The following is an 18,108-nucleotide window of genomic DNA, read 5'->3' as shown; positions in this document are numbered from 1 at the left end:
CATTGGAGAATATATTATGTTTAAAACGCTCGACTGGAAGGAACATGGTATCAACATTAATGGCGAGTACATCTCACACTTGCGATTTGCGGACGACATCGTCATCATGGCTGAGACGTTGCAGGATTTAGAGCATATGCTGACCTGTCTAGCTGATTCTTCTCAACGCTAATGTCTCCGGATGAATTTGGACAAAACAAAAGTTATGTTCAACGGACGTGTTGCTCCGGGACCTATTGCAGTACAAGGGGCTGTTCTCGAAGTTGTTCAGGAATACGTCTACCTCGGGCAAATACTGCAGCTAGGAAGGAACAACTTCGAGAAAGAGTCGAATAGAAGGATACAGCTGGGCTGGGCAGCATATGGGAAGCTTCGTCGAGTCTTCACGTCATCAATCCCACAGAGTCTGAAGACAAGTCTTCAATCAGTGCGTCACATACGGAGCCGAAACGTGGGCACTCATGGTAGGACTGGTCCATAAATTTAAAGTCGCTCAGCGAGCTATGGAAAGGGCTATGCTCGGAGTCTCTCTGAGGGATCGTATACGAAATGAAGTAATCCGTCAGAGAACTAAAGTCGTCGACATAGCCCACCGGATTAGCAAGCTGAAGTGGCAGTTGGCCGGTCATATTAGTCGTAGAACCGATAACCGTTGGGGTAGACGAGTTCTCGAGTGAACAGGCAAACGTAGCGTAGGACGCCCTCAGACTAGATGGAGCGATGACCTTCGCAAGGCGGCTGGCAAGAACTGGATTAGATTTGCCGCAAATCGTGCTCAATGGCTTGCAATAAGAGAGGCCTATGTCCAACAGTGGACGAGAGTAGGCTGATGATGATGATGATCGATATTTTTGAATTTTTTGGATCTAAAATACCTTTTGAATGTCTATAAGCTATTGAGACTAGCCCCGTGTAGATCTAAACTACATAAAATATATATCATCTGATTCTGAAAGTAGAAGTATCTACAAGGTCACGCCGATGCCACGCCGATAGCGCAACGTCGGCGGCGGCGGCGCGAAAATTTTGTCGGCGGCGGCGGCGCGCCGGCGCGGCGCTCATATCTATATCGTCTTATCAAAATACCATGTAACATTCCAAAAAAAATGGCGCATATCTCTTAACCTTTCATGTCAGAAGACACCACCACTTTAAAAAAAATTTGTGGATAATCGTAGAGTATTCGTTAAAAAATTAAGGTATTTTTCAATGAATAGCTTATCAATCTATAATATTACCTAGTTTTCACATGAACATTAGAAAAACTTTATTATTTACAGCCAAAAATAGGCAAGAAAGGCTGACTACTGGTGCATGTCTGAGCACTGGTGCCTTTACCCTACACCATTCAGTTTACACATGTAAAAATAAAATTTTATCGAGGTTTGAAAGTCAAATTTCACCCAACTCACCCCATTTTACGGTATCGTCTTGGGTCGTCCCATTTGATTTTCGTCAAGTTCTTAAATTAGTCTGCTTTCGTCACTCATTCTACATTCATCAGAATCGTCGGTGGCTTTCAATGTAGAATGACTATGAGTGACGAAAGCAGAATAGAACTAATTTAATAACTTGACGAAAAACGAATGGGACGACCCAAGACGATACCATATTTTAGTACACTCGAGAGCTAAAAACGGGCCACTAGTTTGTAACTAAGTACACACTGTACACAGCCAAATTAAAAAAAAACCGGCCAAGTGCGAGTTGGACTCGCCTATGAAGGGTTCCGTAACAGCAAGTAACATAATAAAATTGCAGTTTACGATTAATGACGTAATAAAAAAAAACCGGGCAAGTGCGAGTCGGACTCGCGCACGAAGGGTTCCGTACCATAAAGCAAAAAAAAAAACCGAAAAATGCAAAAAGAAAACGGTCACCCATCAAAGTACTGACCACGCCCGACGTTGCTCAAAACGTTTGGTCAAAAATCACGTTTGCTGTATGGGAGCCCCACTTAAATCTTTATTTTATTCTGTTTTTGTATTTGTTGTTATAGCGGCAACAGAAATACATCATCTGTGAAAATTTCAACTGTCTAGCTATCACGGTTCGTGAGATACAGCCTGGTGACAGACAGACGGACAGACGGACGGACGGACAGCGAAGTCTTAGTAATAGGGTCCCGTTTTACCCTTTGGGTACGGAACCCTAAAAAACTACCTCTTATACTAGATCTCGTTCAAACCAATTTTCGGTGGAAGTTTGTATGGTAATGTACATCATATATTTTTTCATTCTCTTATTTTAGAAGTTACAGGGGGGGGGACACAGATTTTACCACTTTGGAAGTATCTCTCGCGCAAAATTCAGTTTAGAAAAAAAATATATTAGAAACATCAATGTCATTTTTGAAGACCTATCCATAGACACGAATGTGTTTGATGAAAAAAAAAATTGAGTGAGTTTGAAACCCAAAATTTATTGTTTTTTTTTTTGTCTTAATGCGGTTCACAGAATACATCTACTTACCAAGTTTCAACAGTATAGTTCTTATAGTTTCCCAAATTGGTATTTGTGTCCACACCTCCTGATTCGATCGGGCAATTGAATCAGATTGGCGAAAAATGGACTAATCTGGATACACCTTTAGTAATAGGGTCCCGTTTTTACCTTTTGGGCACGGAACCCTAACGCCAAGCGCGCACCACGATTTTAATTTTTGCGACACGATTTTAGAATCGCGCTGTAATTTATCGCAGAAAATTCAGTGCGCGCACTGCGATGAAAAAGTCGACGATTTGTTCATTCTCGACATGGATGTCGTACCAGTCGCTTGTCGTGAAACAATATGCAATCGCTGTATGACTGAGTATTTATGCCACAAAGGTGACCTCCTTCTATTTCTATAATTAAACGGTCAACATCTAGCGTCTCATCTTGTAACTCCATTGGAGAAGCAGGTTCCGACATGTTGACGCTTGGAGAGCGAAATGCCGACTGAGGTCCCGGCTGCGATTTTATTATCGCAGTGCGCGCGGGGCCATACAGCTTCGTATGCTGCAATTCACTTTGCGACAATCGCGTCGCGCGCTGTCGCGGAAGAATGTAACAAATCACAATTTTAAAATCGCTGCGATTTTTTTGTCGCATATGCGCGCACCGCCATATAAACCCATACGTTACATTTCTGCGGCTAAATTATCGCGCGACAAAAAATCGTGGTGCGCGCTTGGCTTGACAAAGTCCCCCGCCGCGTCCGTCTATTTGTGTGTATGTATGTTCGCGATAAACTCAAAAACCACTGAACGGATTTTCATGTGGATTTCACCCTTAAATAGAGTAATTTTTTAAAGAAGGTTAAGGTGTATAATTTGTTAAGGTTTTGTGGAATCCGGGGCGGATCGCTAGTAAATTACGTACCGTAAAATAGGGTGAGTAGGGATTGCGTGGAGAGTTGGGTTCTGAATGGGGAGAGAAGGGATGCCAGGGGGGTGAGATGGTTTTTAAAGGCTACTGCTACCTAAATAAAGTATTCATAAGAAAAAAAAAACGATCTAACAATGTTCCAAAATCACCTTTGTATGAAATCCCATCTCACCCCAACTACGAGGTACTACGGGGTGAGGAGGGATTTTGTGCTTATCGGTAAGGTTATGAAATAGAACTACCCAAAATCATAAAAAAAACTTAAATACAAACGTCCAGAACATTTATTATATTATACCATTCAGTTTACATATGTAAAAATAAAATGTTATCGAGGTTTGAATGTCACTTTTCTCCCTACTCACCCCATTTTACGGTACTACACCGTAACCATAAAACATTTTATATGCTGTATTATGTGTTATGTGACAGGACGGTTATCGAGATTGCGCTGACGGGTCGGACGAAGATGATGTTCTTTGCAACAGAACGCAGACTGTGATCCCGAAGAGGTGAGATTGATATAACTTACTTTAACTTAATTTTTAATTCTGATAAAAACTGGCCAAGTCAAATCTAACCTACTTTAAGATCTCACATTTTTTTAAATAACAACAATTGTTATAAGTATCATAACGTTATTTTGTTCCTATAAATACATATTTGGATTCTGCATAGAACTTGGCACTCATTTAGCTCTCCATTCTTTTTGCGGCGAAGCCCACAGCCAAGCATAATTTTTGTATTGAACTTGGGTCTCTTTTTTTACATTTATGTTTTTGGTGAGATACTATCTATTCTAGTTAATTCCTAAGCTAAAAAATCCTCAAGTACTGACATCTTGGACGCTTCGGGCCTTCGGCCCTACGCTGAGCTCGGCCTTCGGCCGACGCATTTAGACACTTGCACTATTTTGTTCTGTGCTAAAGCACTGACATCATGGAGCTCGGCCTTCGGCCTTCGCATTAGCTGTTCACACCACGTTTCAGGTCAGCCATAGCGGCTGTGTCCCTGATACAGCCTATTTCCATTTTTGTTTGACGTAAATAAATGTATTTTCTTACTTTCTATTCTCTTTGTTTTTAGCTACACGCCATGCTTTCCACCCCTCTTGCCACAGCATGGTTCAGTCCACTTGACGATAGGGCCATGGAACACGGTCATTGGCTCAAGCTTGACCGTCATCGTCGAATGCAAACCACCATACCGCCTGGAGGTCCCTGAGGAAATGCACTGTGAACGCGGCCAATGGTCCGCACCCATACCCGAGTGTAAACGTAAGTATAGTCCGTCGATGTCAAGTCTGCATGACAAACAGAGTGACACCATAAACTCCTGGGCCATTGTATTTTATAACATTGTTGATGTATTGTTATTATTTTTGCTTGTATGTAAATTCAATGTTGTAAAAGTGCCCTTGTGACCTATTTGCTGAATAAATTTTGAAGTTTGAAGTTTGCCTTTGCACTGAGGAGTGGAGATGAGGGAAATCAACCTATTGTAATCTAACGAAGCGGAGAAGAGATGTGGATTACAAGTATTACAACGAGATTACAACCATTGATTCCCCTCTATTCCCCGCTGAATTATTATTTTTGCTTGTATGTAAATTCAATGTTGACGTGTAAAAGTGCCCTTGTGGCCTATTTGCTGAATAAATGTTGTAGTTTGAAGTTTGGAATCATTAAAAATCAATTACAAGTGACAACATAAGTGCGTTAATAATACAATCTTAATTCTAGTGCCACCGTGGAATCTGTGCGTATTACCCGATTACCCGTCCGAAGGGTCGTACTCTGTGTCAGAAAGGCCGGACGCTCGCCCCGGAATGACGTTTGACGAAGTGATAGTTAACGTGACGTGTAACGCGCCGTACAGTCGGGTTGGACCCGAGGCGCTGCAATGCTATTTCGGCCAATGGTCCGCAGAGAGATTTAGCTACTGCTTGTGTGAGTACATTATTCAGTAGGTAGGTACTAATAATAAAATCGGAGGGTAATACTTAGCTACCTAAAGAAAATTCAATGTTGACGTGTAAAAGTGCCCTTGTGGCCTATTTGCTGAATAAATGTTGTAGTTTGAAGTTTGGAATCATTAAAAATCAATTACAAGTGACAATATAAGTGCGTTAATAATACAATCTTAATTCTAGTGCCACTTGCCGGGTCGAATCTGTGCGTATTACCCGATTACCCGTCCGAAGGGTCGTACTCTGTGTCAGGAAGGCCGGACGCTCGCCCCGGAATGACGTTTGACGAAGTGACGGCCCAACAAACAATTAGGCGACACTTAGCACTTATTTTATCACCTAAAGACATATAACGGCTGTAGAATAGCTATATACTCTAAGCTTACAGGCTCTGGTGACATCAAGGTCTTTAAGAGGTCCATGTATAGCTTTAAGATCCTCAGTAGCCGTTTTGGCCGCTATAATGGATCTTAAGCAGCTAGTGTTATAGCAAAGTGAATTCTACCACCTTAACATCTATATGAGTAATAAGCAGCTGCAAATTTCACTTAAGGTTCTAAACAGGCGATAAAAACTCTTTTATAGCTCCGTTACTCGCAATCGCTTCTTAACTCTCTTGTCTCACTTACAGTCGAAAAGAGAAGTTATGAGTCACTTTTATAGATCATGTAGTCGCAGACGGGCGTTATTCAATACCTTAGTACATCTTATAGTGTTATTAGAGTCTTACTTACAACCTAAGCCTATAGCGCCATGTTAATATGACCGATGAATCAGTAAGCAAAACAAAAACTGATAATTAGAACGTAAATACTTAATAAAAATCGATACTTTTACTCAATATAGACATAATGTTAGTATTGTTGTATTTAAAACCGGACTTCACGTATATTGTGTAATTTTGCTAAAATTAAATACGGTGGACCACAATTTAAAAAATATTATATTCAGATAAATATGCAAAGGATCAGAGGCCCTTTAAAATTTTGTTAGTAATACATATAGTTATTGACAGTGTAATTAATTTCGCCATCATAAATCCGCAGATAACACCGGCATCAGTGAACTAAAATAATTATTTGCTTTTATTTATCCGCCATTACATTTCACTTCAAGCTGTCAAGCTTACAAATAATAATACAAAATGGAAACATCTGCAACCAAAGCAGGCAGGGCTAAGGAAAGATGTGCAATTACCTTCTTGAGTGTTACAAATATTGACTTTAAATGCTAATATACCATCTAAAGCTGAAAGTATCATCTATATAGCTCTACACTACTACTCAAACAGTTAGTAGTCGCTTATTTGGCACCCTTTTAAATCCTAAGTTGTTAATCAACGCTATTACAGCACTACTTTAGCGCTCTTCTACTACAACAGTTTGTAGTCACCTATATGCAACCCATATAGCTCCTAAAGAATTAATTAACACTATTGTAGCTCCACTATACCGCGCTTATGTCTCTTTTTTTATCCGCTAACCCTACTGTAGCACTGTTATAAATCTTATGGTGATAAAATTTGTGCCCAATCCGGGGTTAAAACGGGGTTATAGCCGGCTATAACTCCTATTTTTAGAGCACAAACAACACCTAAAGAGTAAATAGGCGCTTATATAAATCTCTTCTAACCCTTAAATTTAGCGCCTGATGTTAGTTGGGGGTGAACGTGACGTGTAACGCGCCGTACAGTCGGGTTGGACCCGAGGAGATGCAATGCTATTTCGGCCATTGGTCCGCAGAGAGTAGCTATTGCTCGTGTAAGTACACTATTCACTGATAAAGGATGACTCACGCTAGACCGGGTCGCGCCCGGGCCAAGGCGTCCGACATGTCATTTACTATGGCGGCTGATCGGTACGTGGTACTTTTCATAGAAAGCTCCGGCTCGGTCTTATGTAAAGATTTTTTTCTGCAAAAAATTGGCTCATCAAAACTAATCTTATTAGTCCAATCTCGAGAAGTACAAGTAACCGAAAAAACTACTATCTTCTGGGTTAATCAAAAAGTGTATCATTTTGTTTTTTGAGGATGAGCTAAGGTTACCTATGCGTTTTTTCTGTGAACATCATATTTCAGAATATTGTTTTAAAAAATGAGATCGTTATTCAAATTGTATGGCGGTGGCTAGACTTGTTTGACTCTTAAGATCCGGAAAAACGGAAAGCACTAAGGTAAACTCTTGTTTTCCAGATTTCTGCGAGAATCCAAGGCACCCTAGCGTCACATATTACTGCGGGGACAACTATGACCAGGAATGCGGGGATTTAGTGCCAATTGGTGACAGTGCACTACCGAAATGCAACGACAATTACCATTCAGCAAGAGAGCTTCAGAGTGTGAAATGTTCCAACAATGGTTGGTTATTTCTGCAGACCTGCGAACCCGACGTCGTTATAGCGGAACCTGACAGCACTGTTTCAAAAGAGGTTATTACATTTATCCGGCCGCTAGGCACTTTTTAGAAGTCAAGTTTTCCGTTTTACTAAACTTTAGAACATCATCATCATCATCTCAGCCTATATACGTCCCACTGCTGGGCACAGGCCTCCTCTCGAGCGCGAGAGGGCTTGGGCTATAGTCCCCACGCTAGCCCAATGCGAAAATGCTAAATTTTAGAACTTCGTCACTACGTAATTACATATTTGAAATTAAAAAACTTGTCCTTAATAACTACAAAAAGAATCGATTTTGGTCGGTAGTCTTTTTTATATTCATTTAAAAAACTTTTAGTTATAATTTAAGACGATTACGTTTACAGGACGATACTATGGACAGCAGTACACCTACTGTTATCCCCAACTCGACTCCCGTCCCAGATGTGTAAGTTCTTTTAACAACATTAACATTAACTTAGGCCGACTTGCACCATTCCGCTACCCAGGGTTAAGCGGTTAAACTGTTAACCCAGTGTCAAATTGTACTGGTAACCATGATAACTCCAGGTTTAACCGCTTTACCCCGGATTCGTGGAATGGTGCAAGTCGGCCTTAGAATACCTAATAATGTTCCCTAGCCGAAAAAAGGCATATAAAACGATCTCTCATTCCATTCAATTTTAAATATGTATTTATTTTGACAAATCAAAATTAGAATCACCGGAGTAAAATAAATGAAAGTTCTTCGTCAGCAAATCTATACTTAGTACTTTGTACATAACTAAACAAATTACCATATTTTTTTCCGCCAAGGATAAGTAAGGAAAATGTAAAAGCCTAATTCCAATAGTTGAACAGCTCGATTGAAAGTGACAACTATTGGGACAGTGTCCAGGACACTGCGAGATCAAGTTAAAATGCTTTAAGACAACTTTCTGTTTAAAAGTAATGTATTGAGGCTATATTTGTATAAACTAATTATATTCTTCACGATATGAAAACTCTTCAATGGCCATCTACGAGTTGGATCTATATCCCAACGCAAGCCTATAAAAAGACCGGGATTTAAAGGCCCGCGTAATCCAAAATATTGTATAATATATCGAATATAGTTGTCAAGCAGATCTTGTCAGTAGAAAAAGGCTGCAATTTTGAAAAATGTAGACGCGAAGGGATATCGTCTCATAGAAAATTTGAATTTCGCGCCTTTTTCTACTGACAAGATTTGCTTGGCCATCTATAAAAACCAAATTTTAAATTTCGTCTTTTAAAACAATCAGATCTACAACACCGAGAAACCTCTGCGTGGTGCCCGAAAACCCAGACTTCGGGACGTACTCAGTGTCAGGAAGGCCGGACGCACAACCTTGGATGGCGTTTGACAATATCACGATGGTCGTGTCGTGTGACGCGCCGTTACGTCCTAACGGTCCGGTGGAGATGCGTTGCTCTGATGGCGAGTGGTCTATGGACGAGTTTACCTCCTGTGAGCGTAAGTTGTTAATTTATCTTATTTTTATTTTATTTATTTGGAAAGCAAATAGAAATATGTGAGCAGGAGATAAGTTTACAAAGACACACTAAGGACATTCACTTATGTGCTTAACAGCCCTTACTAAAACATATACCGGGTGTGGCCTGTGATTGACGTTGCTTGTCACGCCTTAAACAACACAATATTCGCAATACATTGCGTCTTAGAATAAACTTTAAAGTGTATTAAAAATCAAACCACAAGTTATTTTTAAAAGTCACTGAACAAATGTTAGTCAGTATGAGGAGTACAGTCTACAGTTTAATTTTTTGCTCATATTACAGGCCACACCCGGTATAATAGAAATATGCTACACTTAACTAACCTTAACCTACTCTTAAGGGGCAAAGTTGTTGTTTAATCGCTCATGCTAATATTGATACACGAGCAAGCAAAAGATTTTCAAAATTAAACCACGAGCGTAGCGAATGGTTCGAAAAATTGAATCTTGAGCGTTGCAAGGGTTTCAAAGCACGAGGGTTAAACAAAATTTGTTCCCGAGTGAAAATTTTTCACCACACCAACCCGAGTAAAATATTACTTAACTGTACGATATCAAATAAAAACAAACCAAATCAAATCCAAATAAATATCATTGCGTTAGTTCACCGTCCAGTGCCTGAGCGGCTACTGCGAAAGCGAAAACCGAAATTCGCCAATTGCGGGGATCTTTTTCTTTTACTCCAATGAAGGCGTAATTAGAGTGACAGAGAAAAATCCCCGCAATTTGCGAACTTCGATTTTTGCGGTTATAGTCCTCCGTCCACTTGGCGTAGGCGTAGTTGCTACAAAGAATTGCGTATCATTTTTTTAACATACCGGTAGGTTTATATTCAAATTATACGCATTTCTTGAATATATAGGCATATATTCAAATTATACGCAACTACGCCAAGTAGACGGAAACAGATACTGGACGGTAAACTGACGCAATGACCCTATCGTCGGGTGACAAGCAAAACTCACTAAGTACTATCAAAAAAATAAAGTTACAATTTCCTATAATTTCAATGATGTTAATTAGTGACTTTATTTTTTAGGGTTCCGTACCCAAAGGGTAAAACGGGACCCTATTACTAAGACTTCGCTGTCCGTCCGTCCGTCCGTCCGTCTGTCACCAGGCTGTATCTCGCGAACCGTGATAGCTAGACAGTTGAAATTTTCACATATTATGTATTTCTGTTGTCGCTATAACAACAAATACTAAAAACAGAATAAAATAAAGATTTAAATGGGGCTCCCATACAACAAACGTGATTTTTGACCAAAGTTAAGCAACGTCGGGCGGGGTCAGTACTTGGATGGGTGACCGTTTTTTTTTTGCTTTTTTCGTTTTTTTTTTTGCATTGTGGTGCGGAACCCTTCGTGCGCGAGTCCGACTCGCACTTGTTTTTTAGAGAAGCGCTGGTGGCTTAGCGGTAAGAGCGTGCGACTTGCAATCTGGAGGTCGCAGGTTCAAACCCCGGCTCGTACCAATGAGTTTTTCGGAACTTATGTACGAAATATCATTTGATATTTACCAGTCGCTTTTCGGTGAAGGAAAACATCGTAAGGAAACCGGACTAATCCCAATAAGGCCTAGTTTACCCTCTGGGTTGGAAGGTCAGATGGCAATCGCTTTCGTAAAAACTGGTGCCTACGTCAAATCATGGGATTAGTTGTCAAGCGGATCCCAGGCTCCAATGAGCCGTGGCAGAATGCCGGGATAGCGCGAGGAAGAAGAGTTAATTAGTGACTTTTGCTTGTCACCCGACGATATGGTTTCACTTAAAAGTTAAACAAGTTTTGTTTACCTTTTTCCAGATTTCTGCGAAGTGCCACGTCAACCCAGCGTCACCTACTTCTGCGGGGACCGAGACAGACATAACGTAAAATGCGACGATTTCGTTATAACTGATACCACAGTTTACCCAAAATGTAACGACTTTTATTATAGTACCACTGGAATGAGGGAACGCATGACGTGTAACAACGGAAATTGGAATTTTGTGGAAACGTGCGATATAGATTACAATGTTTCGCTAGACGGTAATAATATTACTGTGCGTTTAGGTGACAAAATATACTTGTATTTGTCAGGGTCTGAGTATTCTTTGGCAGTGGATATAAATTCTGTAAATTTTATAAATGAAACTATGCCTCAACCTAAACCCAAGATACCTAACTATGACTATTGGGGCTAAATCTTTCAGGAGTTTCCCCTTTTATCCTTCCCACCTTCCTTTAATTTTCCTTTCCTCTTTCTTTGTTTTTAATGTCATTTATCCTTTCCAACAAAGAAAAAAATCTTTGTTCTTTATTTTCTTTTCTCTTTTTTTCTTTGATTATACTTTTGTAGGGGTCACTCGAATATGTAAGAGCGATAGAGAACTATTTTTCTAACAATACAAGCAAATTGTTCACACTTATGTAATAAAACGATTTAAAACTTTATGATTTGGTTTTATTTTATTAGAATTTACGTAAGTTGAGCCGCTAGCGCTTATCATTAGCGAGCCTTGAATATGATAATATTTAACTGATATTTTTTATATTAAGCCCTGTACAAACAAAATATTAGGAGAGAAGGAAAAAACACCTTAATTTGTAAATAATTGGAAAAAACATGATTTTATGTTTATTGTTTAGTTAAAATAATAAAAAATAGAAATAAATGTCATAAAATTTGCTAAATAGAGCTTGACGTTACTCGTCAGCTAAATTGGCTCTGATCACGTAACGAAAATGTTCCAGTGCTTGACACTGTCCCAATACTTGTAATAGTTATCATTTTCAATCTTATTTGCTGGCTGGCTGCTTGCCGCAGGCCAATAATGGTCAAAAATGGACTGTTAACTATTGGTATTAGGCCGTCAACCATTGGGACTTTTACATTAAACAACTCAACGTGTTTTGAATATTCTTGTAATAATTCTTTAACGTTTTTTTTAGCATTAGAAAGAACTTGCAAGAAGGTATAAGCGATCTTGACAAGTCTGTTAATTGAAAAACGCTTTTTTTAAATCAAAAACTATTACTTATGAAAGCAGAAGAATATAAATGATCGTATTAGATTCATAATTGTTACATATTTGCCGTAATTTATTTTTGAAATGTGTTTTTCAATTAAAAGACACATCAAGATTGTTTACCTTATTTCTAATGCTAAAAAAAACGATATAGTTCGTTAGAGGGCTCAATTCTTTAAATTTTGCTACAGTTCAAGCTAAGATAAAAATACAAAAGTAAAAAAATACATCAAGTCTTAGAGGTGAGGACTTCCTTTTACCAGTCGGGGTCATCCATTAATTACATCACACGAATTCCAAGGTTTTTTGACCCCTCTCCCTGCTTGTCACACTTGGTCCCATTTGGCAATCCTCTCTCCCCTGGTGTGACCTCACAGTTTTTCAACGAAATCGACAAATCGAATTAAGTATTATTAATTTTTACTCAAAATATTTTTAAAATATTTTTAATTTTATAACCCAAAACTGATTATGAAAGAAAACTAAACTAGTAAACGATTATCGTTCCAAAAACTAGTTATTTAACTGTGCGGCGAATAAAATAGTTTAAATAAATTTTCGTTTATTGATGAAGTTAAAGTGACGTCACAAAGTTTGTGACTCCCCCCTCCACCAACCCCACAACATGTCACATTCAATTGACCCCCCCCCCCCACCCCTAAATGTGTGATGTAATTAATGGATGACCCCATACTACACTCAAGATCAACGAAAATACAATGAGATAGAGATGTATATAATATCAATCTTTTACATTTAACAAACTCATGGAGTGTTTTGAGCACAATACAAATAAATAAGGACAGAGTGCTAACTCCATAATATCAGTTCTCTTACCCAAAACGCGGGTTATTTTTGACTACTCAACAATAGATGTCGCGACGAACGAAAAGTCTAAGAGTGACATTCCATTTCCAACTGCAGCTGCAATACTGTTCATTTTACTATGGAAACGCGTCGCTGTCATTGTCAGTTTCCATAGTAAAATGAACAGTATTGCTGCTGTAGTTGGAAATGGAATGTCACTTTAATGCTCGACAATTTTCAGCTAATATTATAACCGGATTAACTGGAACTCTATTTTCAACTCCTGCTTATAATATTAGTGGTAAATTGTTTTAGCAATAGGTACATTTCTCGTCAGCCGCGACACTCGTGGCATCTGGTGTCAAATAGTGGTACCTTAGATAATATAACCAACAGAGTGGTCAATAACGGAGTGGTCAGCCGTTCCCCTCTGTCGTAAATAGGCGGCCAATGGTCAACCACACGTCAACCACATGTATGGAGGTATGGACTGACGTTTATCTGACATGGCTATGTTTACGTTACGTATTCATTTGTCCCCCGCAAAAAACGGCAGACTATTTTGTACCGAAAATTATAGACATGGCGTTTCCGTTGGTTATATCTGGTATTGATAAATCCACTACTTGACGCTAAAAACCCGCTACGAAATAACCAGCGTTTTGGTATGAAAACTGTATGAAGTTAGCACTCTATCCTTATTTCTCTATGGATTTGAGTTATGACGGCCCAGGCCACATAGACAACATGCCAACCGCTAACGTTCCGTAGCGAACGAACCGCAACTGTCACTGTCACACTAATCTAGAAGAGTGATAGAGAGACACAAACCGATTCGATGGCGAAGCGTAAGCGATTGTCACCTAGGCTTAGGGTTGCCATACGTCGGGATTTGTCTGGACATGTCAGGATTTTTGGCCCTTTGTCCGGATTGCGGCCGGACTTGGCAAGTCTCCGGATTTTTAGGAATGGCCTTATAAAAAAAATGTTTACGTTATATACTGCGTAACGAATGCGATGCGGCGCGGGCGCGAGGGGGCTATGGGGTTGGGCGGGGGGAAAGGGAAAGTTAGATCCACGATACAGTACACCGCAGAGAGCAGCCAAATCTCTGTTACAAGAAATGTCCGGATTTTTAGGGTGATATCCAGATTTTTATCAGGACATTTAATACTTCCATATGGCAACCCTACCTAGTTTAGGCAACAGTGCTATAACCGCGAAAATCTAAGTTCACAAATTGCGGGCATCCTTCTCCGTCACTCTAATTACGCCGTCATTGGAGTGAAAGAGAAAGATCCTCCGCGAATTTCGGTTTTCGCGGTAGCCCCTCAGTTTGGTATGCGTCGGTACCAATTATCAGCTCCTGTTATTAAGATGCTTCCTAACAAAGTCGTCATGCTTGAGCAGCTGCGTGAAGCTGGTATAAGAGTTGGCATTGCACTTGTGTCCGTTGCTAGGGGCAGTAGAGACCACTCCCCGGAGATACCAGCGCTGGACGTTGCGCTCCACCTCGGGGAATACTAGACCGCCTCCGCTGTCGCCCTTGCAGAGGGCCGTGCCTGTGAACATGGAAATATCATTGATGTATACGTCGGCGGCCGATCGTAAGATCACGCAGATGGTAATGTTCCTGTGTGTTTTGACGATAGTCACATTAAACCAATATATGGGTCAATTTTCAAATAGGCATTTTTTGCTGTCCCACGGCTAAAACTCGAAGTCCATAGGACTAAAAGACTGGGTATGTATATATTTTCATTCAGTGTATTATAAGCTTTAAAAATCATGCACAACTGTACCTAAAATATTATTTGTTCCTGACAAAATCGCATTTGAAGTTCCAAAAACGGCGAAATTTGCCGTTTTTCTCGTGTCCCAGTAGCGGCATCGCGCAATAAAAAAAATCATAACTTCGGATGTAGGCAACGTACTATAAACAACTTTGTATTTCTATAAAGAGCATTTTCTAGAGAATTGATTTAATCATATTAATAAATTAATGCGTTATTTAATAAAACAAGGGAAGCCTTTTTATCGCTGCCCCGCGCGGCACCTATTTTGTTATGACTTAAATATACCCCCCTATAATCTTCTTTGTCTATTGAATAACGGTTAGATTAAATTTACAACGCAATAGTTCGGTTAGTTGGGCATCGATTGACATCAAATGTAGACCCGGAAACAGTTTAATTTATTTAAAAACAGATAAAAATCTCTTTCGATATATTTTGGTACGACTACAATGACATTTGTATGGACGCTTAATGCGTTGGTACATAGTTGGAATAAAAATGTTTATTTTATAATAATAGTTGCAAATATAGTGTTAAAATATATAGTAAAATAAATAAGTGAATCGGTTGTATTGTGTAGGAAATATCGCAAAAAAATATTATTGGCGACATGTCGCGACATTTGTATGGCTACATTTATACGGCTATTTTGACCATATAAATGTCGATTGTGGCATACAAATGTCGACATAGTGCCATACAGATGTCGAGAAGGTGTTATACAAATGTCGTCAGGGTCTTATAAATGCAACAAAAATAATAAATAGTGGCATATACATGTTGATACTGCCATATAATATCGAAAAAATGCCTTATACATGTCAAAAGCGCCTTACAAATGGCTAAATAGTGTCATACAAATGTCGATCTTTAAACGTCCATATCTAGCTAACTTTAAAAAGTACAGAGGTGCCTCCTACAGTATATTTTTTGTTGTTAAGAACCCTTCCTAAAACGATGATTATAGATCAGATATTTCAAAAATAAAAAATTGCCATACAAATGTCGAAAAAACACCCTCTTCAAAAATTGACCCATATATGTAGGATAGGTTAGTTAGGTTGCTTCTTATGCCCGGAGGGCAAACTGCCCAGAAATAGGAGCCCCGCATAGCGGGGCTCCGTCGACTCAGAGAACGGGTCAAAGATTTTCACGTTTCACGATATGCCTAAGAATTTCACGATATGTCTGATCTTACGATCGGCCGCCGAAATATATATCTCAGGACTGGCCTTACGGGCAATAAGAATGGGGCCAGTACAGCGGTGTAACACCGCTACAACGCGATTGGTTGATGAGTTTGAATCACGGGCGCGATTGGTCGCAACTAGATGCGTTAGACTGCACGATTGGCTCAAATTCGTGAGTGACACCGCTGAACTAGTACCATTTTAGTGCCCGTAAGGCCCGTCCTGAGATATATGACAATGGGATAAATATCCTGATTGTTAGCTTAAATAAAGAACAAATAGTACAAGTATCTCTCAAGAGACTCCGTGTTCAAGTCTCACCAAAGAGAGTAATTTCTCCACTTTTAAATTTATTCTCAGCTTAATAGCATCGTTCGCAGACGTTTCACCGAAATCACAGAATAAATAATAGTACTATAGTTCGTTTTTTTAGCATTAGAAAGAACTTCGCAGAAGTAAGCTTGTGGTTCCAAATCCGGCACTTTTAGCGGTATTCATTTGAAGTAAATTCTATGTATTGACCATGCTACATTAGATAATTCAATAATTATTAACAATTAAAGAGCCTGATAAAAACTGCACGCTTGCTTCTGTGGAGTTCTTTCTAATGCTAAAAAAAAGAACTATAGGTACAGAAGGTTTACTCTCTAATAAGACGCATCTATTACGACAAATATGGCCGCTAGGTGACGCAAGCGCGAGCAAGCGTCCGTTTCATAGCAGTGCGCGGTAACTACTATGGCTAGATGCCAAAATTGGTGTGGGCCTCATGTACTTGTAGCGACGCGACGAAATAGCGGAGTGAGCCAAGTAAAACCCCCTCCACATGTGTGGAGAGGGGGCTGTCCATAAATTACGTCATCGATTTTTGACCCCCCCCCCCCCCCCCCTTATAATCATCCAAAAATCATGCTTCAAATGACCCCATTTCCTCCTACTTCATGCTACCGTCATCCGATGTCCAGACCCCCATCCCCTAATTTGAAATGACTTAATTTATGAATAGCCCCGAGGGCTAAAGGTTAAAATGAGGCAAGTAAAGAAACCCACCATTCGTGGTGCCAGCGCATATTTTGTCGCTGGTAATGTAGCTACGGAAGTCGAAAGGCAGGTCCGCGATGCACTGCTCGACGTCCACATATGGTAAGTTCGTCACCTTGAGGACTTGTGACGCGTTGCCGTCTTCTGCCGTCAAGCCCCAGCCGGCCACCTGAAATAAAATAAAAAGCTCAAAAACGGTTTAAAGATTACATATATATGTTCAAAATAGTTTGAACACAACCAGTTGTTTTCTATTTTTTTTTTTGTTAATTTATTTTCTCAATAAAAAATACACAGTAATCCATTACACATACTTTTTCGCCAAACTGCATGACAGTTTGTTGGCGAACGGTAGCACTCAACAATCTTCCTATCTATTATCGCGGTAGTTAATCTATCTATCTATAATACCTTCAAACGAGCAATTCTTGTATATTTATTTATATGTATATATATTTCGGCGATCTCGGAAACGGCTCTAACGATTTCGATGAAATTTTCTATATGGGGGTTTTCGGGGGCGGAAAGTCGATCTAGCTAGGTCTTATCTCTCGGAAAAGGCACATTTTTGAGTTTTTATATGTTTTCCGAGCAAAGCTCGGTCTACAAGATATTATATATAAATGCAAGTGCCCTGACTGACTGACTGACTGATTCATCAACGCACAGCCGAAACTACAAAAGATATAGAAAGTAGAAATTTGCACACCAGAAATTAAATTTTTGGTACCAGCTTTTATCACTGACTGTACTTTACTTTCAGCGTGCAACTAATACTCATCGAGACAATTCTAAAAACCCCATACACAATTAGATTTCGTTGTCTTAACGCAGAGTTCCTATGGCCACCTCCTGTCTCCATCATCAGATCAGCTCGACGGTACCATTACATTGCATTGTCACCCGACTTACATATGTATGAAAATTTTATCTCATAATCATAATCTCTACCATACAGAAAAAAATACATAGAGCGATCACTCTATACATCAATTTTGGTACCAAAAAGACTATTA

At 39.6% G+C, this 18,108-nt stretch overlaps 2 protein-coding genes across 2 annotated transcripts in view; one reads left to right on the top strand and one right to left on the bottom strand.

The window, feature by feature from the left end:
• The first annotated feature begins 5,124 nt into the window (after positions 1-5,124).
• LOC134676273 (uncharacterized) lies at positions 5,125-11,622 on the top strand. Its single transcript, XM_063534643.1, has 5 exons — positions 5,125-5,318; positions 7,532-7,767; positions 8,100-8,161; positions 8,997-9,208; positions 11,054-11,622. The coding sequence occupies exons 1-5, from the start codon at positions 5,198-5,200 to the stop codon at positions 11,431-11,433; spliced, it is 1,011 nt and encodes a 336-aa protein (XP_063390713.1). The 5' UTR covers positions 5,125-5,197; the 3' UTR covers positions 11,434-11,622.
• A 2,631-nt stretch (positions 11,623-14,253) lies between these two features.
• Positions 14,254-18,108, bottom strand: part of LOC134676310 (modular serine protease-like) — a 35,702-nt gene continuing 31,847 nt past the window's right edge. Inside the window, exons 14-15 of the mRNA XM_063534685.1 lie at positions 17,102-17,261; positions 14,254-14,627 (exon numbers count right to left, since the gene is read on the bottom strand). Of these exons, the coding sequence (XP_063390755.1) occupies positions 14,425-14,627; positions 17,102-17,261 (363 nt within the window). The 3' untranslated portion in view covers positions 14,254-14,424. The remainder of the gene's footprint in view (positions 14,628-17,101; positions 17,262-18,108) is intronic.

This window comes from Cydia fagiglandana, chromosome 24 (genome assembly GCF_963556715.1).
Source record: "Cydia fagiglandana chromosome 24, ilCydFagi1.1, whole genome shotgun sequence".
NCBI classification, from domain to species: domain Eukaryota; kingdom Metazoa; phylum Arthropoda; class Insecta; order Lepidoptera; family Tortricidae; genus Cydia; species Cydia fagiglandana.
The sequence above is the reverse complement of the archived record's forward strand: the minus strand, read 5'-3'. Positions and strand labels throughout refer to the sequence as shown.

What these genes read in the sequence shown, in the direction of transcription:
- LOC134676273 (XM_063534643.1), top strand. Translation starts at nt 5,198, where the DNA reads ATGACGTTTGACGAAGTGATAGTTAACGTGACGTGTAACGCGCCGTAC. An exon ending in ACAGCACTGTTTCAAAAGAG is followed by an intron (nt 7,768 to 8,099) that starts GTTATTACATTT and finishes TTACGTTTACAG; the next exon opens with GACGATACTATGGACAGCAG. An exon ending in CGAGTTTACCTCCTGTGAGC is followed by an intron (nt 9,209 to 11,053) that starts GTAAGTTGTTAA and finishes ACCTTTTTCCAG; the next exon opens with ATTTCTGCGAAGTGCCACGT.